The sequence below is a fragment of the Ostrinia furnacalis genome, unplaced genomic scaffold, assembly GCF_004193835.3.
Source record: "Ostrinia furnacalis isolate ACB-3 unplaced genomic scaffold, ASM419383v2 OfSCF6699, whole genome shotgun sequence".
Taxonomy (NCBI): domain Eukaryota; kingdom Metazoa; phylum Arthropoda; class Insecta; order Lepidoptera; family Crambidae; genus Ostrinia; species Ostrinia furnacalis.
The window spans coordinates 398,053-421,826 of NW_021136938.1; the positions used below are offsets into that span (position 1 = coordinate 398,053).

Consider the following 23,774-nt stretch of genomic DNA (forward strand, 5'->3'; position numbering starts at 1 on the left):
TATTTTGTAAAAAACCTTTGTTTCGTAATCCTGCCCTCTTCGAGTGTCGATCCATTGAACGATTATTTCGCACGTACACCCAGGGCAAGCGTGGCACTAGGAACCCTTAGGTCCATGGCGTAGGGCTCAAAATAAACGATGGATAGAGACCTCGGTGTACGAGGTGCGAGTATGTATGTACTCGTAATGACCCTCATGAGCCCTCCGCTGCAGCTTGGTGCATTGTCCGCTAACACAAAAGAGGTAAATGTATCAAAAAGTTTTAATATCTGATGCTGTGGGTTACTAACCGTAATAAAGTTTGTTATTATTAAATAAAAAGATAATAATATACTGCGAGAATCTGCATCTGGCACTTAAATAGCATTTATACCCACTGAATTTCTCTCTGCTTCAGGTTTTTATCATAACTTTTTTGACAAAATTGTTAACTAAAGCTATTGTCGTGAATTAAACTGAAATCCATCGACCAATTTTATTTGTCATTAGAAACAATAAATGAATATTATTGCCTTTAAAAATCAACTAAAATTCGTTTAATATCTTAAAAATGCAAAATACCAAAATTATATTTAATCGGCGATCTTTTCGGGTTAGTTGATCATGTTTGTCTTTAATCTAAAATCTTTAACCCTTTATACACAGAAATTAAAATCACTGCCAAGTAATCTTGAACGATCCAAGTCAAAAGATCCCACACTTGAAGTAACATTTAAAACATGCATTACACTGAACTGAACGAGCCCTTTGTGCTGGAACACCACAAACGCTTTGTCGAATGTCGCTACGGCGCACCACAGCTGATGGTTATACGGTAGACTTGGGCTAAGACCTAGATCTAAGCTCACATTTATACAGTAGACTTGGTCTAAGATCTAGGTCTAGGTAACCAAGGATGCTTCGAATCGATATCGCTCGAAATGATTAGATAATTCTTGGGTACCTATCGCTACCACAGAAAAGAGCAACTTTCTGAAAGGACCTTTCTGACCCCTTTATTGTCCCGTAGCAGTGATAGGGTTAAAGTTACTGGGACGTGTAAAAGAGCTTTTTATAAGCCTACTTGCAAAATATACGAATTTGTATTTGAGTTTAGACAGTAGCGGCGTAAGGGGGGGGCGGTGGGGGCGGTCCGCCCCGGGTGCCAAGCATCTCTGCACGTAGGACTTATGACGGGGGGGGGACGCGGGGGCGATCGCCCCGGGTGCCAACCCATGCTACGCCGCCACTGAGTTTAGATCAGTCTGAACTGTATGGCCACAATGCTGATGACGGTTTGATGACGATGAAAAACAGCTCTTAAAGTTGGAGTTGGGAACTCTACATTATACTTCTTCTTTTCGTGTCGAACTGTCGACAACAAACCTACACAGTGGCAGCCCAAAACTCCGCCACAAGAGTGGCGTTGTCACTACATTATACTTAGATACATTCTTAGTCATACCTAGCTGCTCGTGAATTCTTTGTCTGTCTGTCTCTTAATTTATGTCTGATAAATTCACATTCATCAAATGCTTGAACTTTGAAGGGTCATGCTCGAGCCTCGAAGTTAAAATACAAAAACGTAAAGTTGTCTGAAATATTTCCCTTTAGAAGGTTACATTGCCTACTGGCTTCTTTTGGGTCTACTCCTGTACCTCCTATTGTCGCCACCTACGCCATTAGCGGGCGTAATCCATGCTATGACTATGCGGTCATAGTCGTCGCATTATCGATGCCACAGCGAATGGAGGAATTTCCTTTTACTGCTCACAATGCCATTTTTAATATTTTTTCTCATGTAAAAATACAAAGTTATCCTTATGTCGTCCTAAAACATCTTTATTTTGGATCAGCAGTTCAATAGAGTAAGCACAACACTATCGCCCCTTTCTACCAAAAGTTAAACGTGGGTTGAACATTAGTTTAAATTTAATATTTGCAATGTAATTTTTAAACAAGTTCAACGTAGATAAACTATTTTGTGGTAAAGCCTCTAATTTCTAAAAGACTGCTCTAGGATTTGCGCGCCTAAGTACACTGTACAATTAATATCGTACTAATTATTAAACTTTACTACTCAATAGTCACATAAGAATATGAATTTTAAAACCCTAATAAATCCACTTAACACAAATACATCCAAAGCTCAGCTCTCCCATAGTAGAGGTATAAATTAGCGCCGTCACGCCACAAAGCGGTTTAATGAAGCGCCTGAAGATGGCAGCACCTGTCAATGTGTTTGCGCTGCGCTGGACTAAAATAAAGGGTATTTGTATGAGTGTTGATTTGACCAGTCATGGAAGAAAGATATACGGGCTGGGATTTTAACCGTAGACCTTGTGGGTCAGCAATAAAAGAAGAGTCGACACAATAAAGCATTGAGAAGAATCAACATGTTTATCATCTAGAATCATAAAATAAACGTGCAATTCAATCAATAATTTGATTAATCCCAACTAATATTATAAATGCGAAAGTAACTCTGTCTGTCTGTCTGTCTGTCTGTCTGTTACGCTTTCCCGCTTAAACCTCGCAACCGATTTTGATGAAATTTGGCATAGAGATAGTTTGAGTCCCGGGAAAGAACATAGGACAGTTTTTATCCCGGTTATTGAAACAGGGACGCGCGCGATAAAGTTTTTCTGTGACAGACAAAATTCCACGCGGGCGAAGCCGCGGGCGGAAAGCTAGTTGTAAATAACTCCTTCAAAATTGAATTTTTGAAGATAGTTTATGTTCTATCAGCATTTGTTAATTATTTGGGCTAAACAGAAAAGTCTACTCTAGGCAGTTCATGAAAGTATCACATAGTTTGGTGCCAAGTCTCTAGCATTCTGTATACTAGTCTAGAACAGAAGTTACATTGAATTTGATTGTCCACAAAATAGATCCGTGTGTTTTCACAGCTATCATGGGGACGGTCAGTCGATGGAATCGAACCCAAGACTCACACCATAGCGTGAGAACTATCGTCTGTTTTACTGCACAGTTTGAAGAGACAACATATTGCAACATTATTTGTTTTAGATATTGGAGGAGTGGATATATTACCGCTGTGCCCGGAACTTCGTACGCCTGAAAATAGTTTAAATAATATTTACCGTTTATCGCGGCAAGACCTGGAGCGAGATCAAACACGAAGCTCAAGACCGAACGCGATAGAGAACTGTTATGGATGCCCTCTGCCTCATCTAGGGGACATAGAACCTTAAGTCAAGTAAGTCAAGCTCTGCCCCTTCTCTTTCTATGATCTGAGTCTGCCCCTATTGGCTGTAGAATGTATAAATGTGAGATTAGCGCGTTCAAGCGAACAAACTCTTCAGCTTTAAATTATTAGGTAGTAGATTATTATTATGTAGATTTCAGTATTTTTCGCTCGTTTCCCTTTACGTATTGAATTAATCTGCAGACATAAAGGCTGTTGAGACGTTAGGAACATTGATCATCGGATTCCGAAGGCAACTAGGTCAAGAATGTGTCGCTCTGAGTATGTATGTCCCATTGATTAGGTGTAGACTCTCCTCGTACCTTTAAATCTCATTATTAATGGTAATAATCTAATGGAGTGGAGTTTATTGCAAATCACACAAAAATCACAAGTAATTATAAAAGTGTAAAAGACACAATTTTGGCGGAAAACTTGAGGATAGAGATAGTAATAAACTATGTTTACGGACAGCGTTAGCATGGCACTATACCTATATCTTTTGTTGGCTTAGACATTACAAAGTTATTGTGCGGTAGATATTAACAAACGTCCTTAGCATTCATATACACGGAGTGTTAACGAGGCTCTGACAGAAGAACGCGCCCCGCCATCGTGACTTGCCATTGGTACTGGATACGTATTTTTGTGTCAATCGAATTACAATCGCGTACGAATCCACCGCCTATTCTCCTATGATATCGAGGATAGTAATAATGACCAGACCTGTATTTTAAAATAACTATTAACTACGCCCATTATTGTTACCTAAAAATTATCTGAAAGCCTCACAAATGTACCCTTTTGCATTTTATAATACTAGTTCCTTATTATCTTTGTTACATACCTCCTTCTAAATATGTATTTTGCAAGACCATATTTCGTAAGAAGACATGCCTGTTTTTCGCTTTACCCTATGGTGCGTCAACTTACATTTATTTATTGATATCGCAATTTCGAATGATTCAAAAATAAATCCCTCGTGGTGTGTCATCAAGTATGTGTTGTAAGATTCTTTGTTGAAACAGATTCACGCGTTCGCAGGTTTCGCAATCAATTTATATCGTCTTGTCTGGTGCATTACGTAGAGATAGATGTATGACCCCCCCAACGATTGCAGATTCGAATCTCATGACTACTTTCGGCCAAATCGGAATTTCATAATTAATGTTTCCAAGCTTAGCACAACTTTTCTGAACGTGTAGGGTTTCTTGCGGTCCCCTCTCGGACTAATAAATGTGAAAATTTTAACTTTTTGATGCTGGTAAAAGAATGTTCAGAGACAATTTTTTTGGCTCTACCTAGAGCGGTATTAAGTGCTTCAGAGTGCTCAAATGTATTCAATCAAAAAATAAATTTATGAGAATGGAGACAAAGCCACGTGAAAACGCTAGTTCTCTAATAAATTCATTACAACGCACGCCCGTGCTCTATCGATTGTGGCCTCTTGCCGAGCGTGCCACAGACAATCGACGCGATGGCGCTTCTCTACGCAACCGCTGGCAACACTGAACGACCATAAACGACTATTGAGAACGAGCGATTCTCTACTATAAGACCTACGAAATAAAGCCAAATTTTGGCTGTGTATTTGGAAGCATTGATGGCGTTCCGAATTCGAATTTTCAAAAATAAATCTTCAAGCTTCTGTTGATAGAGTGGAACAATTGGAACTTTGTAGTCACAACCATAAAGGTTAAAATTCAAGGTGGCCAGGGTGGCTGCATGAAACCTTTTCGCGTGGAAACATGGCGCTCTTTGTCTCTGACTCGTTGTGAAGCGTACTTGTGTTTCGCCGCGTTTTTTGTTCTAATTAGTCGGCCTCTCAACCTTCGTACCTCTATACTGTCGTGACACTCACCGACGACCAACGGTGTAGTTTTAATTTTTTACAGGCACTCATTATAACATTATGTAAAAGCTTCCTGGGTTGCCAGCTGCGCTACATGCTGACAAATAATTTCGAATTTACCCACCCTCATTCAAGTCATTTGTCTGATTGCGCTTTGTTCATCTACCTATATCTGCATACCTAATATCTCATCCTAAGGGAGCATAGTTACTTTTGTTGGAGTATATACCTTCCACGGATCTACATTTTGCTATTTCTTTTCATTGTGGTGACAATCAAAGTAATACCTACGTATTATTTACTATCAATTTATGATACGAAACAATGTTGAAAATATCCAAAAACTCGTTTCAGAAAACATTTTCCCCAGAACGTCAATCAGGACGTTTACTTCCAAATCATTGTACAAGAACCAAAGGTGCAATTACATCCACAATTCAGCACGTTGTACCTACATTTAAATGCATTGTTATTCCTCCCTGCAAGACGGAGACGGCCATGAATGGGAATCCCAAGACGAACCCTTCCGAGGGCATTCATGGCGCCCCCGACACGAATAATTTTCACAAATTTGTTTACAGATCGTGTACGCACAATTCGGGAATTTCAGGAGGGGAGGAGTTCCTCTTTTTGTAAGCCCCGCGGAAGGTTATTTGGGTCTGTTTATGGGTGGCTCTATCTAATTTTGGCGATTCGATTTTTTGGATTTGCACTGCCAATTTGTGGGGTAGGGTAACACTCCTCTAACTCTATCTCTATAATACATAAAAGCAATGTATTGCTTCCGTAAATCTAATAAGTTCTTTGAGTCAATCTTTGGATTAACTTTTATTTGTGGTTTACTTTTGAATATGGCACTCAAAACTCGGTTCAAACTCAAAAATATTTATTGTTTTAGTTCTTTTATTTGTTGTTGGTTCGAAACTTTGTAGATTTTGGTGTAGATAGGTATTATATTCCCTATTCATATTCAAATTGTTTGACCCAGTTAGAATAAGATACAAAGCAAATGGTCTCAATACAAAGCTTATGGCTTATTTCGAATGTAGAGCGAATATATCGCAGTACTTACATACCTACTCCGTTCTAGCATTAAAATCTTCATTGTTTCCATACTGCTGATGTATGCTGCCAAGAGAGGATGTTTATCTACAAAAGAATAGTGCAGCATCCTTGCAGCTTTCAAAATTAATTGCAGATCACGTAGATGGCGTTCCGTTCCCGCGGTCCCGTGCGTGTCGTATCGCGATCGATCCGGGCGTGCTCCTTTGACCTTAGGAGTGTGTGGGTTTTAATTGTTGAATTGATAGAAACAACATTTTACAGAGGGGTATTTTTAAGTAAGTTATACCTACTTTCTTAGGTTCTGTAGACTTCCGAGCGTTTTTTTATTTAGAATCGTAAACACGAAATGTGATTTTTGAACTAAGTTATGTGCTCATGGTAATAGATAATCATTATTATATCTATTTTTGTACATTTAGCTCTTTTTCTTTTATTAATGGCGATGAACTTGCGTTTTTGCCAACTTCTTCTTCGGTATAGTGGCTCTACTAAAAATCTCACTTAAAATATAATTAATTGTGTACAAAACGTTTGCCTACGGTACCCTAAATTTTAATTTCTCAAAGTCAAACAATGCGCAGCCCCACGCATCCTCGTCATTAAAGTCAATCTGCACAAATCCCGTAACCCGAAACCTGCGAACGATATGCCAATTTCGTTGTGAAGAGGCCAATAGTTTTCAATTTCGCCGTCCTCACCTGTCCCTCTTGGTTAATCCGCCATTTTATTAGCGTAGCCCTCGTGAATCCGCGCACGTGCACTTCCCCGCCTTTGTTCTATCAAAATTAAGCCTCAACACCGAAACATCGAAACCTCCAAGCTTCTACATTCAATTCTGAACCCTATCCTCCCGTTCCATGGCTTCTATTTTGGTATCGATGATCACAGATATAGGTTATCCCGCTCTGGCGCGGCCATGTTATTATTTTCGTTTTGGCGGGCCGTGACTGACGTTCAACAAAGTCGATGTTGCCATGCGGAATAAACTGTTATACGTTATGAGAGATTACAGGGTAATCTGGGAATATTGAAGACAATAAAATGAGCTTACGAGTTCGAGAGGGGGCGCGAAGGTAAATGTTTGGTACGATATTGTTTATATTTCAGAAGCTGTTTGCTTTATAAGCGGTGATTTATTACTTTCGAGTAGGCATTTCATTTGTGTTGGATATTTATAAAATGGCTTAGAAACTGATCGTGGAAAGTTTTAAATAAGTTCGCAAGGTGGAACTTTCAAAGTTGTAGCGTGATTGAAAGCTCAAAGATATTAAAATCAGTTCTAGTGAAGTGTGAACTCTTGCAAATCGAATTGTAAATTGCTTAAAAACTTGGGGTATGATTGAATTGCATTCCTCCTCTCATATTACCTGCTTGCAATTCAACTATAAACTAGGTATAAAGGAATATCATGGGTTTGTCAAATTAAAGTCATCAAATAAAACTCATTAATTTTTATTAATTTTATAAATCGAAATTCATTACACCCTCACTTCTCATTATAGTTACAAATTCCTTTTCATAATTATTACTATTATTTATAATTATTAATCATAATAACTTCCCCTAATCCTACGCCATAATTACATCGACCTAAACTCCAGAACTGAACGTTTTTTTAGGTTTGAATTTCATTTAATACACTCTGCTCGAATGACGAATTAATCTAAGTTATAACAGTAATTAAAGGGGAACTTATTGCTATCCATTGCGGCGATGCTCGCCAATCGCCAGTGTTGACAGAGTGCAGATTTGAATCTCCCTAATTTCATAATATTTACATTGCGTCAACACAAGGCTTTGAGCTGGTGAAAAAATTAAGTACAATATAAGACAGTGAAATATCGACTATACTATTTTCAAATCCCATTTTTAATATAAGTAAATATTATAATGTTAAACAATACAAAACGAGTTCCTATTCTCAACCAATTTGTCTTATTTTGACTTCAATAAATTATTTAGAGACAATTTTACAATTTTTATGAAATATATTAAATTCGTTGTGTATGCCATGCTACATTAAAAATACGAGCATAAATGCATTAGGTATGTGGACGTAATTAAATAATTAAGAAAGTAAAACAAAGTTTAAAAGAATGTGGTTAAACATTGTGTTGTATTATTAAATAGGACAATAATTATAATAAAATAAAAATAAATAAAATGGAATGCTTTTTAGCTTAAGTAAACTTGTTTTTTTAATTCGACAGAGAACACTTTATGTACAAGTTAGCATCTATCTACACACACAAAACACTGAGTTTATCATAAATTATACTATTCACACAACAAGTTACACTACAGTATCAGTTATTTACAATAAATCCGACTGAAAAAATCTTAATTTTATTGTGGTTCATACAAGACTGTACTTATTTGGCACTCTGGAGTTGATTTGTGAGGATTGATTAAAAAGTAAAAATTGATAAAATCATTGCACTTTTAAGATCACAATAAAATTGCTAAGTTTCAATAGCATGAATTCATTTTTGTATCGGAGTATTTTCGATCAATCCTCACGTTGAAAAGCAAAATTATCACAAAGAAAATGTCAAATCCTTAGTCGTGCTTACCTACTCTAAAGCTAGATTATTTACATGTACCCTCTCCCAAGTGCGGCGAACGTCACGCGTCTTCGTCCTTCACTTTAACACTTTAGTCCACTAATATTCACTAAACACCAATTGTCTCGCAGTTTCTGATTAGCCAGCAGTACCAGAGACAATGTTCTTGAAAGAGCTAATCTAAAGGTTCATAAAACTCTAAAGAATATTTGAAATGGCCACAGAAATAATCGAATTAGGATCACTAAGATTTAAACTAGTAAAAGTAGCAAGAAACGAGAATGTAAAGGTTAAATGTATAAATGTTTTAAATACAAAAATGTAGTAAGAAATGTAACAACAAACTCTCAGTAAAAACTTACAATACCAAAAAACGGGAACCCTTCAATAGATTAGTCGAAATACATCTCCTCCTTGAACATTGTCTCGTGGTAAAGCTGAGGGAATTTCTACCAGGCCCTGCCCTGGAGCGGTAGGTAGCCGGAGCACTGCTGCTGGTAGGCGGCGGGCTGCCGGTACGAGGAGACCAGGGGGTTGCTGCAGGCGGCCTGTGAGGCCTGCGGGCCCGAGTAGCCCGAGGTGGGAGTGGCGCAGTGGCTGTGCGCCGGGGACGACGACTCCCCGGAGCCGCAAGGCTTCCCGTCCTTCACCAGGACGGGCACGGCCACTCGCCGGGGCGATGATGATGACTGCGGATGAAGGAGTCGTTTTAATTTTTGGGGAATAAGTGTGCTTAAATTACAAAATATCAAAAGACGTATTTCTGTAACTACATTTGCGTAATAATGCGTGTAATATAAAACCTACATTAAAAATAACTCTTCAAGTAAAAAAATACATAAATAAAGATTATCTTATTCTATGCACAATATTTTAGTCAAAGCTTCCGTAATAAACTTAATTTGGCAGTATGTAAGCTCGTACTTTCACATTTTACATTTATTTATACTTTCACCGCCATGCCTCAATAATATTCCCTGAACAACCACTTCAAAACGAATTTTTGGCTTAGAACTTCCGAGCTCCAAATGCCTTCGTTACAATCGAACCGATCATTACGTAATTACAACAAGTACAATGGGGTTGCCTTTGGCTGCCGAATTGCATTAACAATGTAGGCATAATACGTCGTTAGGGCGAAAGTCACGACACGGACCGCCCACCCCGCCCTCTGCGCAAATTGAGGCAATCGAGCGACGATGGCAACACCGACACGCGCCGTGAACACAGCTAGAGCCGTGAAAGTCAAAAGTGACGGAAGTAGCTTTCGTTTGTAGATCAAAAATGATACACACTTTTTTGCAAATGGCGGAAAGACACTTTTTGTTTTACAAAAATCTATGGAGGAAAATTGATAGATTTACTTGACAACCTACAAACTACCAGCACCAACAAAACTCTATAATCATCGGTAGTGTTCTACGATTAAAGTTTTTATCAACTGAACAATCAATTAAAGCCAAATTACTGTTTAAGAGGGAAGTTTTTATCGTTTTTTTCTCAGGCCTGTATCCCTAATAGTTCGCTAAATATGATTGTAATTGAGGGCTCCTGCGGGGCCCGTATCCGGCCCCCCGTTGAGCAAAATCTTCGCGGGGCTACCAAGGAACTTCTGTCGCTGGTAATCGAGCGACAATCGCTGTCAAACCCCTCAACAATAAAGGTGAATTGGACTTTGAATATTTCGCGACGGCGTTTCATAGTACAAGGGTGGTTGGCAAACAGGGGCGGCAGCGTCAGCGCGATATTATCGCTGTCAGCATACATTATTCATTGCCATTAACCGTGATTTTGAATCGGAAAAAATCGGAAGAATGCTGGTACAGGTGGAAAGATGCTGGTTCATGTTTGAAGGAGAAAATTGTCAAAGAGGAAAATTAAATGATCTGGCATAATAAGGCATCACCTTGCATTATTTTTAATATTACGTTTTTGAAAATTCTTAATGCAATATAAAATTTTCAGTGTTAATTTCTTAAGCTGGCAACACCAGTTATTTATACTGAGGGTTCGTAAAGAAAACGAGTTCATCCCAACATTATGCAATGAATGAATGAGAGACTATTGATATTGAAATGCGTCTTAATTCAGCCAAGGACAATGCAGGAAAATACAACGCGTTTAATAGAGAAGATCTAATGATAAACATGTTTACGAGGGTAGAAACGCACTCGATTGAAGATATTTAAAAGTGATGCATTTGACGGTAGTTTGATATAATAAAATTGACAGTGGTTGGTTCAGTTGGTTGGTAAAATTAGTAGCGCTACGTCTGCTAATGAAGTAGATACGTTAGAAATACCCAAGTTTATTAAAGGTGAAGTGTTAAAAATGTGTGTCTTAAACCAAAGTTTTCAGTAGAAATGTGTGATGTTTCTGTCGCTGAAGTTGTTAAAGAATCCTATCGGAAGTATAGGTAGGTGTTAAAGGAAGCCTGCCCATTTTATGAGAGTCATTTACCTGTATTTATACAGTGTGTCCGGGCATGTAGTGATCAAACTTTAAGGGCGTAATCTATGGACAATTCTATCGGTAAAAATACTTTAAATTTGGGGCTTGACCCATTTCTCGCATATTCACAAGGATTTAAGTTTTTAATTTTAAGTTTTCACCTCTTCCTTCAAAAACAAGTGATAGCGTGGGTAGTTTAACATTAATAAGCAAAAATGTTATATCATGCGATAGCCAATAAAATTATCTATTAGTAGAAGTAGAAAACAGATACAAGTTTCATACATTTTAATGGTGTAAGAATAGATTTAATTAGAAAAAAACATGATTTTTTTCACATCTTTTTCAGTTATTCCCCAACACAAGAAAAACCAGGTCGTTAAGGTATGTTTTATTTGCATTTTATTATTAGTATTTGAGCTATTCTACAAAACGAATGTAAATTTATTAGTCTACGTCTATTATTTTCGACGTAATTGTTGAACAAAGATACCCCTTCCCAGCGGTTTCCATAGCGCACGCGACATGCGAAAATGCACTGCCTGAAAGAATCACACAACCTATTCCGATTACTATGGAAACCGCTGGGAATGGGTATCTCTGTTCAATAATTACGTCGAAACTAATAGACGTAGACTAATAAATTTACATTCGTTTTGTAGAATGGCTCAAATACTAATAATACAATGCAAATAAAACATACCTTAACGACCTGGTTTTCCTTGTGTTGGGAAATAACTGAAAAAGATGTGAAAAAAATCATGTTTATTTCTAATTAAATCCATTCTTACTCCCTTAAAATGTATGAAACTTGTGTCTGTTTTCTACTTCCACTAGTAGATAATTTTATTGGCTATCGCATGATTTAAAATATTTGCTTATTAATGTTAAGTTACCCACGCTATCACTTGTTTTTGAAGGAAGAGGTGAAAACTTAAAATTAAAAACTTAAATCCTTGTAAATATGCGAGAAATGGGTCAAGCCCCAAATTTAAAGTATTTTCACCGATAAAATTGTCCATAGATTACGCCCTTAAAGTTTGATCACTACATGCCCGGACACACTGTATACCTACTTATTGACATGTATTTTAAATTGTTGTAGGTACCGACCTGATTATGCTGATTCTGCTCCGCCATCGCCTTCTCCTTGGCTTGCCGTTTGCACTTGTAGCGGTGGTTCTGGAACCAGATTTTAACCTGAAACAAGAAGAAATGTTAGCTTCTGCAGCAGTACCAACTTAAGAAGAAAACCGTAGCAACATTGGGAGCAAATACTTAGGTAAGTTATTCGTTCATTCAGAAAACAATAATTGTAGAGGTTATGTCGTAGGCTTTCGTCATTTTATGATGAACTTTTAAAGATTTTTCCTAAGATATGTTAAGTATCAAAAAATGCTTGACTTTACAATCTCCGCGGCAAATATGATTGAGTATAAATTAATCCCCATCGTCACCACAAGCTCACGGCTTGACACGCGCGTCAAGTGTCGCCTCACGCCTTCAAGGTTCGGTAGCGTAAGTTGTGTGCAAGGCAGTTAGCCCACGAGCTCCCGAAAGAGTGAGACAGTCAAGAGCTCGGCGCCTCCCTGAAATTAGCGCAGGCACGCTATAGTCAACACTCACCTTAATGACGAAAGAATAAACACCGCTCATGCGATGTTTGCCCCACGAAGCGGCGGCTTTGTCTACGCGCGCTCCGAACGCAGCAAAATATACTCTTTATTTATTATTTATACATCGAGAACGTTTCCTCCGTGTTTATTCTTTGAAATGGATGTGTGCCCCTCTCGCAGTCGAGTTTCTCGCGCCGTTCCGTTATGAAAACGCCCGGGCTTGCATAAATACCCGCCATTTTGTCTCGATAAAGTTTCGTCCGTTATATAAACAAAATGCAATCGCTACACGGCTACTGGCCACTCGCGTTCGAGGGCTTATCGGATGGTTTTGTTATTCTTTGTTTGGGCTGGAGGTGTAGCTGGCAGCGGAATGTTGGCAGCAGTGACGCGCGCTTTTGTCGCTCTCTCGCCGGTTATTTATGGAGTAGGTGAGAGTTAATGAACGGCTGCGACGGCGGGCGACGCTTATTGCACTCCGGCGAGGCTTGGACGCTCTCGTCTCGAGTACTTTCTTTTCAATCTCCTTGTGCATAATGCTCGGTGTTTCCTTGCACGCACTCTTCACCTGAGAGCGCTATTCACGTATTTGTTTTGCATCTCGGAGACTGTTGTATCTTGTCGCCGATGGAACATTTCGGGTGTGTTTAACACTGTTTAAACTTTCATGCTTAAGAATTTAACACGCACTTGGCGGTCGAGCGTAATGTTTTTCTTATATCTGTTTGTTCGATCTTACTAAGCTACTGGAAAGTCGACAACGACTTTCCAAGCCTGCTGAGGAAACCATTTTGAGAACTTTAAGAAGCGTTTTTATACCAATTTTATTCCTACCACTCTACAAACTCTACATGTAAAAGAAACCTAACCTTGCCCTCATTAAATCCAAAATGGCGGCCACCCAAACCGCTGTCATCTTGACAATACAAGTCAATTTTGGCGCCAATAGCGCTGACAGGTTCTAATTTGATTTATTCCGAATGACATACGTTTGAAATTCGAACGTGCCTTGGCAAAGGCGTAGCTCACGGACAGCGTAGGTGTTCCGTTTCTGTGAACGATGACTTGCACCATCGCTGGCTACAATTATTATAAATAAAGATTGCTCTCGTATTTGTTTAACTCTTCATTTGGTAGAGTAATTTTTTCAACGATGATTCTACACTTTAATTTTTAATACCTTGGAATTTGTTTGTTAGCGTCTTGGAAATGTTGACAGACGTCATAAAACAATATTGGTTGATTGTTCGTTAAATTCTTAATTCCATTGATTTTGTTGCTAACTCATTTGTGGTAGGCAACAATATCAAGCTCAAAATTAAATGCGATACAACAAGGTATTCTTAATGACTTAACTTAATAATAAAACAACATAAGTATTACAAGAGGTGTATAAGTTAAGCTGTTTTTCTGGGTAAAGAGAATTATTAACATACTCCAGAGCAATTAAGATGTTTGCTATGATCAACAATTTCTTTGAAAATAAACCTCACTTCTGTAATTATCTACATGCTTATTCTTTACCTATGTCTTATTACCTAAGTCTTATAAATAATATCATACAGATTTTGGCAATGAGAAATTTTTGCGAAAACCTTTTTTTACCTACTACCTACTTTTAAACGATTTTGACTTGATTTTTTTGGATCTTTTATAAGTTTCTTAGGTTTTTTATTCCCGATTATATCTGCAGTCATTTTAAACTGCCGTGCGCGCGCATGATTGATTTGTCAGCCGCAGCACAATGGCTGATTGTCGCACTTCATTGTGTGAGGAACGCTGCGCCCGCGCTGAGCAAACACGCTGCGTGACAGCCGATCAATGCGCCTCATTTATTTCGTTACTATCAAAATATTACGGCGAATCCAACCTCAATACTTAACACAACCAATACCAAACCATATTCACTTGTAATTAAGATCATATTTTGATGAAATCCAATCGAAAGCGACGTGAGAGTATGCGACGTATTCTTCGTTTTCGCTCCGGTTTGTAGAGCGATGTTTTCACAGGTGATTACAGATTAAGAAGCTGTGGCGACAAGGTGGCAATTTATAAAATGAGTGAGGAAATCTGTCTCTACATATTTAAAAAAATCCCCTGTTTATTTCAATTTGCAACCTATAATTTCAATCAAACGCTATCGGCCAGGCATCATTCTTACTTTAAAATTAATTTGATCACCTCAATGTTATGGAAGTTAAAGTAGTTAGATGATCCCTTGGACAGTGTGTAAAATAAAAAGAAGTACAATAGTAATATCGTCGCCAACCACAATGTATCTAATGATTTTTCAATCATCTTGATTTTAACCACTTATCATATCTACTATCAATGTGCTTATAACCATATAAGGTGACTAATAGTGACTATGAAACGCAACTTGTAAAAATAACTAAATGTTTTCATTAAAATCTTCTCATAACATGTTCGACTTAACGTCAACTCATTTCATAACACAAAATGTATTAACTGAGCACTATTTGCCGAAAGTAATTACATCTCAACGTCAGTTTATAAGCGAGTATTAACAAATATTAATTTAGTATTGCAGCTCGAATGTTTGCGCTCACGCTCCGCGGGCAGGGGTCCCGAGTTCGGTGCTCATGCGATACGTATGTACTTCAAGTTACATGTAAAAAGCTTTAGCTAATTGCCAAATGTGAGGGTGGAGGTTATTTTTTGTCTTTACTTTCGTTTGGGTATATGAAACTCCCTACATACCTAAGTACCTACAACGTTAAAATGTAGAGAAGTGTATGCAGAGAGCAAAAAAATATTACAGATGAGTACTTCGAAGTTTATCCTCAATCCATATAATCTTTATTCTCGTTCAACATCTTAGATAATAGGGCATGGCTGAAAACCAGCGTTGCAAGGATCTCTCCTTACAACGTAGACTGAGTCAGGTACAATTGCCTTCGGTGTAATTGAAAGACTCAATTTCCTGTACCTACCAATGTATAATTATAATTCGAAGGCAATTAATACGTTTAAAGATAAAGATAAAAAATTTAATTTAATCGTTTTTTTAATTTAATCGAAAGAAGGCTTAGTAAATATTGCATTGTAGGATCATAGCTTCGCAATCAAGCACTTCTTACGTTTGGTCTGTGTAACCACTCTTAAAATAGAGGACTTATAGTTAAAGTATAAGTAGTTAATCTCATTTCTCTCAAGTGCATTCTAAGCCTTTTGAAACAAAAAAATATGAATAAGATTAAGCACGCACAAAACGTCAATGAATAAAGCGGCCTACGCAAACACCGCAAGTAATGCCCGATGCACACAGGTACCTGCCCTTGCGCAGGTGCATTATCCTCCGAAATATATCGCTAATCTCCGACACAAAGCAAACGCCCCATTCACAAAACCTAATACCCAACGAATTACTTATTATCAACAAAATAAGACGCATCCACCGAATATACCGCACTTATATCAACCATTTTTCGCGCTATTACACAACCGCAGCGGAAACGAATCAATTTTTTTTTCATAAATTGGTTTTGTCATGTTGCCTACCCTGAATAGCCGCGGTCGGATTCGGACAATGATACCGTAAACAATTTTTGAATTTGGAACTTTAATATTTTTTCTATTTGAACTTCTTTTTAAATAACCAGATTATTTTATTTCGGCCAGCCTTTGAGAGGAGTGTATTGAGCTCCCACGGCGATTACAGAGAAAAAAGTTGAGTGGAATAATCGGAAATTATAGCGCTCTCGAGAGATAAGCCGCGGCTCAGCCAATATTTGTTCAGCCTTAATAATGGATCTGGTCTGATTTTGCCTAAATGTAATCAACTTCACAAGTAATGCCTCTTGAAAAAGCCTATATTGAACGATTTTATCGAAGAAAGACTTAAAACAAAATTCCGAACTTTGGATTAGTTAACTCTACCTACAAATTACAAATGTAGGTTCAACGCTCCCGTTACAAATTGCGCAACCTTTTAACTGACTGGTTGGAATTGCCACCCATCAGACGACACGACAGTTGCTGATTGAAGTGGTTAGGTATCAGGGTGATCGCCCACCGCGAATCAAAGCCGATATTTTCCAGCCAGCAACAAGATTTGACATCCACTCATTGTCTACGGCGCATTATCTCATTGCCTCCATTAGGGCGCGCCCGCATCGCTCATCCGGCTCCGTGCCAGAGACAAACGGCCACAGACAAGACCAAAGACAATGAGGGATGCGCGTTTTGTGCCAGTTGCAAGCTTTTGTTTAGTTTTTTTGGGTTATGAGCAAGTGTGCGACTTCCGTGTGAGTTTGTCGATCGATAGTATCGGGAGAGAAACAAAGTAAACAAGAAGACATCAAATGAACGATTTTGATAAATCAGTCTGCCTTTTTTGTCAACTTCTACTGCAGAGCGAAGTCAATGCCTATTAGAGTTTCACGTTCAAACAGCACAAAACCTACATTGATGAAAGCTCAATCTTTTTCGAAAATCCAAAAATTCTCCCCTCAAACCAAAAAGTTAATAAGCCAAGACTGGCTGGAACCCGCAAATCACCAGCCATTAGGATTATGAAGAAATCAAAGTGACATTTACATTTGAAAATGGCGACCGGGGAGCAGAGCTAACAGTGGCGGCGGAACATCGAAATTTACTTAGGTTAAATACGCGAAACGCGAGCCCTCTGTTTGCGAGAGAGGTCAAATAGTGGGTATAGCTGCTAGGGCTTACTGGGACAGTGCAAGCTGCGGTGGTGTACTGCAAAACGGGACAGTTTATTTATTAAGAAAGGTATACCTAAAACACATAAGAGGACCACCAATGATTTTTTCATCGCCATACAACAGATACTTTCAATTTGGGTGATTCGTACTCTAGACAAGAATATAGCTGTAAGTGAGCAGCCAGAGTTCAAGAAAAGACCGTATTTGACCAAGTATACAAAAACGTAGTCTGTTCAATATCCTAATTCCTAATGGGCAACATTTCCGTATCATCTAATTTGACGACGTTTTCGGTAGTGGAAAATGAACTTTTCACTTTGCTCTTAGAAAAAGTGTTCTCTACATTGAATAATCGTCCCGATTACAGAACACTGACAAGAGGATGCTCTATTTAACAGACGATACCTACAGGGACGTCCCAGTCCCAGCGGCTGCGATGGGATCATGGGACATCCCTCAGCCTGCTTTATTACTGTTTGAGCGCGGCATGAATATGCGCGGGATGCGTTTGCCTTCGTCGGAGTTAATGCTGAGTTCGCTTATTAGATTACGGATTCAAGGATAAACCCTAAAGTAACGTAACTTAGTCAAGTAGGTACCTACTGGCTTAAATTCGAAACGATATAAATAAGCGTTGTGCCAAATGTCTACGCACTAAGTACTAGCTAAAAACATAATAAATCCTCAAAATCATTAGTCTGAAGCACCCCATGGAGCATTATGAAAATTAATTTCATGGCTAACAGTCTATCTTGAATAACATTATGCGTAAAATGTATACGGTGACAACATAACCAATACAATTTCCCCAAAACTCAAGATGTATATGATTCCACCAGCACCACCTTTGCGACCCATATCTAAGTTCTAACCACTCGGTTAAGCACAGATGTTGAGCTTTCGCCAAATGCCAAAAACAACGGAAAAGCATATAAATGACCTGTTTTAATAAACGAAAGAAGATTAATGTTCTTTTTTTAATGTGCTTCTATTAGACTGGTACTTTTTCGTTTTCTTTTATAATGTGGGTCTACTAGAACCACAGCTTAAAAGAAGAATGTTTATGTCTTCGCCCGGGCCGGCGCGTGCCCCGCACATTATCCGCGACGCGCCGTATCGGATTACTGCTGTTTGCATTGCGCCTGCGACCATTTGCTGTGTTAGTCACAGCACTTATCCTGTGCACGGCTGATTCACCCTAATTTGTATAGTAACGGTGATATTGTGATACAAAGATAGCAAAAATAATTAGCAGTTTGTTCAAGTTTTATTGGATACGGAAAAATTCCCACTCCAATTTTGAGAACACCAGCTAGGATAAAATTTTGTGAAACTGTTTTAAAATTATATGTAATCGGTTTTCTTGATTAATAAAAAATGGGAATTAATAACAATTAATTGGATAGTTGCTATAATATTATTCGTTCATGAATTGATTTTGAAGAGTCGTGAAAAAGGTGACAGTCGATGTGTATTTTTTTATTCGTTACGTCAAAAATCTGTCAAATACCATACAAAAAGCACCGGTTATTGCTATTGTCACGGTTAAAATAAGGTGGGTCAGCCTAAGAGAACACACAAAATATGTAGAGTAGGTAATATTATTACATATTTGTATGCCTAGTGGTGCCTCAACATTGCATGCCCATGCCAATTTTACATACTACCTGTTAGTCCCGCCAATTAATTAATATCTATCACGGCATTAGCGGCACAAAGCCTACGTGCGTCAACACGCGGCGCAATTAACGTCGACAATGCGCCATTATAATCGCGAGTTTGCCGCGCGCCGCCATTGTCCGTTTGACGTTTGTTTTGGCGCGAACGCAGTGGAGGAAGGAGAAGTAGGTAATCTGTGGAATATGCTTGGCTTATGACTTGGCTCTAATTTTTCTAATCAATGATTCGAGATCTCTATTCTTTAAAAATATTTGCAACAATTGATTGCATCAATATTAACGATAACACAAAGGTATTGGGGACACGGACACCCGACGATTTGAACTATGTGTGTCAAAATCAAAAAATCTAAATCATCAAGAAACAAACCACAAAGTTATATTGTTTTAAACTTTAATGGCAACAGTGCCGAAATATCGGAAACTCAAAATTAAGGTACATGGTAGCAATCCCGTCAGTAATAATAACCACAAAGTAGTGTCACTGAACAAAGTTCATCCCGCACCTTAATGTTCAAAAAGTATCCATGAAATAGCATCATTCGTTATTGAAAATACTTTATCAACTGTTAGTTGTACTTGACCTACTGCTCTGATTTAAACTGTGGCATAACCCTAGCAATGCCGCTGACACCCCCAAAATGGAGATTATTCATGGATGTTTACGATCCATTGTGGGGTTACGGAGAGTTTATAAAATTTATATTGACACGGCGCAGATTATCGAGTTTTTGTCATGAAGGATTTCAAATCGCGGATGTGGGAAAACGGGGCGCGTGCGCGTGGCAGATATTAATAAATATAATGGCGTGATGTTTGCTACAATTCGGCCCGGTTTGGGCTGTCGTACTCCGGAGTTAATAACAAAGCATGCAGCCGAGATCACCATAGCAAATCCAATCCAGGGTTACTTTTAAAACAGTTGGTTGAGTATAAGTATTTTGCTAAGTCGGTATTTTTGTACGCTATTTTTGTTAGAAAATGCATGATGTTTTCACCTTTAATTAAGTTTGCATTTAACAAGTGTAATTTTTTATAGTAACTTTTGTGAAGCCTCAATGTAACCTTGTTGGTGATCAAATCTATACTTATAATAAATCTGTATAGAGGTCAATTCTGTACATGAAATATATTTTCAAAATAACTATCAGGGGGTGATTAGTGATCGATACTGATGCCAAAAATGCAATCAGTAAAATTTTTGTCTGTGTCTGTCTGTCTGTATGTTCCTTATAGAAACAAAAACTACTCGACGGATTTTAACGAAACTTGGTACAATTATTCTTCATACTCCTGGGCAGGTTATAGTATACTTAGGAATTCCCACGGGAACGGGAATTAGCGGGAAAATTCTTTTGTATGAAAAATCTAAACCGCTTAAGTTAGACGCTTGAAATTTGGCATGCAGGTACCTTAGTAAATTTAAAGCTTAGTTACAACAGGATATTGCAAAATTCCCACGAGAACGGGAGTTAGCGGGAAAAAACATTTGTATGAAAAAATCTAAGCCGCGTAAGATAGATGGAGTGGGTAAAACGGGATCCACGCGTACGAAGTCGCGGGCGGCCGCTAGTAAATAAATAAATAAAGTGCCCACGCTCTACGTATCCATTGAGGCGTTACAAGGACAGCAAGCTAGCTATTTCGAACTTCCAATTAGTATAAACCAAGTAGCCCGACCAGCTTAATATCCGACTTTTTTCCTCGCTACCCTACCTGCCCCTTGTTACGACACATCGCCCCAAGACGTCTGCTTGTTAGCCGCTCACGCGCCGCCGGGCGCAGCAGTGGATAGCTTTGATACAGCCGAGGATGCTCCAAGTTGTTTGATTTTTGAACTCGAGGACCGTCTCGAATTAGTGACGTCGCCGCAAGTACCGCGTATTGGGTGAACGAGTGGTGCGTAGAAATTATCTGTAAGGTACCTACTGTCTTCACCCTCGTTGGTTTTTTACAGAAAGTCATTATCGCGCGTTCGGCAATCCAAAACACGGTATAAAAATCTAAATTGTTTCTCTCTGAACTTCTGACGGAACGCATAAAGTTAAATTTCTATATTTCTTACATGGTACAACATAAGAGGAATACTCGTACTTACCCTAAAATTAGATTATCGAGGATGTGAAACGCATCCTATAAAATGCTAAAATTTCTTGGAGATTGAGTGCAACATCATAAGCTTTCTTAACCTCTCAGCCCTAAAAGTTCGATATTAGCTACTATGCCATGAAATTCTCAATATTCTAAGGGTCAAAACATATTGACTTGCATAACAAATCGTAAGAACTTTGTTGAGTTATCTCTTTCTTTTCTCTAAAGACATTACGCCATTGCCATACAATGGAACATAGAGCAATAAAGAATTTGAATTTCTTTATTGCGTTATATCGCTCCGGTAATTTGTTGTGACAACCTCAATTTGATCGGCCAACAAAGCCAGGGGATATCCGGGCACAGACACCCTGGCGCCCGGGGCAACCGTTCTTGCCACGACCGGGGCAATAGGGGGCCATGAAAGCGATTACTCGTGATTTATGTGTCCTGGCACCGACAGCGCCTCGGGCTCCGCCCCGGTACACGATTGGTTACAGTCGGAGTGTTTATTACACGTGTCTTTGGCTTTTGTTTGTGGGGTGACTTTTCCCACATCTACCCCCGCAATGTTTTGTTTGTAAGTGATAAAAAGGGTGACTGGAGATCCAATTGCTCTAAAATTCTTCAGACAAGACGCGTCGCAAAGTCTTGATGATGATACCTGTACTAAAACTAAGGCTGAGTTGCATTATCTTATTTTAACTTTGACAAACGTCAAAAATCTGTCAAACTCTATATAAAATGCACCGGTTATTGTTATTGTTACGGTTAAATTAGGTGGTGCAACTTAGCCTAACATTAGATGGTATTTTAAAATAAAAATAGCAATTAATTTGGGGAATTAAATCGGTCTTCCTGTAAATCGTTGCTTCTTTTGAAACCATCACAATTGTATTTTATTTTGTTTTATGACCGGGTTTGGATGAGATGCAGTGCTGTCCAAGATTTTCTTTGTTGTTGGTAAAAATCCCAACTTAATTGAGAACCTACTCCTTTTGTTGAAGTCGGTTAAAAACCTATTATAATGACTGACCTGCGTAGGCGTGAGGTGTATGAGGGAGGCCAGGTGCTCCCGCTCCGGCGCTGACAGGTACTTCTGCTGCTTGAACCTTCGCTCCAGCTCGTACACCTGGGGACAATGATAATGATTACTATAATAACTCATCTACAATAGTCTCCATATCTTGTTGCTTTTACAATCTTTTTAAACAGATGGGTCTGGGCCGTGTTGTCTAAAATACAGATTTAGCAATGAAATTAACAAATAGTTTTTATTTGATTTTATGATTTAAACACAATATTTTTACATAACATAATAAACTACAGTAATATGTAAATATTATTGCATTTTACATTTCAAAAGAAATAAACATCAACACGTAAAAAATGTTTTACATTTGGGCCTACGCTACGTCCCGTAGTATTGATTGCTACGATTACTACGCAGCTACGAGCGCCACGAGCTAGGCAAACGAAATATTACTACAGTCGCTACAGCTCTCGTAGCACTTTCTACGTTTCCACGATTTTGTGTAGAGTAACGTTTCATAGATTTTAAAAGCTTTTTATCCAAAATTAAACTGATAATATGGTTGATATATTACTACTATAAATAAAATTAATTGTTCTGAAATTAGATTATTTTACTAACTGTTGTTATGATTATGAATTTTCAACGGATACAATTCCCCATTAGAAAGAAAAAAAAACATCTTTGTAGATATTTTTTACATCATTTTGGAAAGTTTTCTTTTAATTAAAATTTAGCCAACCTTAAAAATTTTCTTTATTCTTAGAATTTGCCTCTTGACCGCCAATAAACCATAACCGCGGTGAAGATACTATTTTACTACTAGCTAATACAGCTAAACTGTTTGTAATCCGCAACGATTTTAACTGTTACAAGCTCGAAGACGCTACTAAAATCTATTTTCTATTTTACTTTTAGCTTCGACGGACGAAGCCTAAGCACTTGAGTTACTCGCCTCACGCCGGCGCCGGCGAACGAACGTGACTTTTTGATAGAGGGGAAGGGCAAGCAATTAATTCTTGGTTCTATTGTTTTTAGATTAACATTTATTATACCTACACTAGCTGAGCCCGCAGCTTCGCATTGAAGTCGTTTTAGGCAGGTTTTTACCAAAGGAACGGAGAAATGTTTTAAACAACCAGTAGGCCTAAAATGCGCACCGTGATAATTTTTAACGGCGTCAAATGTATGGGCAAAATCGATAAACTGGCGTGATAACCGCTTATCGCGGCACGCATCTTAGGCCTTCAGATTTCATTGTGTCAATTTCATACAATCTGAATGAAATATGATTAGTTATTCAAAACATTTCTCCGCTCCGCTACCTTGGTGAAAACCGGGCCTTACATTGAGTTGTTCAGCCAATAAAATAATAGAAGTTCCAATGTCCTACGTTATATCATGTTTAAAAATATGAATAGTTACTAACTTAGAATTAAAATTATCATTTTGATAACGCTACGCTACATTCATGGACACACCGAAAACATTTCTCACTAACCCAAAAAATAATAGGAACAGAGAATCATCATAATAACAACGTTC

The 23,774-nt window shown here is 38.3% G+C and overlaps 1 protein-coding gene across 1 annotated transcript in view; it reads right to left on the reverse strand.

The window, feature by feature from the left end:
- Nucleotides 1-7,540: 7,540 nt before the first annotated feature.
- LOC114362741 (thyroid transcription factor 1) overlaps nucleotides 7,541-23,774 on the reverse strand; it is a 44,457-nt gene continuing 28,223 nt past the window's right edge. The window contains exons 4-6 of the mRNA XM_028318262.1: nucleotides 22,233-22,328; nucleotides 12,233-12,319; nucleotides 7,541-9,357 (exon numbers count right to left, since the gene is read on the reverse strand). Coding sequence (XP_028174063.1) covers nucleotides 9,118-9,357; nucleotides 12,233-12,319; nucleotides 22,233-22,328 — 423 coding nt within the window. The 3' untranslated portion in view covers nucleotides 7,541-9,117. The remainder of the gene's footprint in view (nucleotides 9,358-12,232; nucleotides 12,320-22,232; nucleotides 22,329-23,774) is intronic.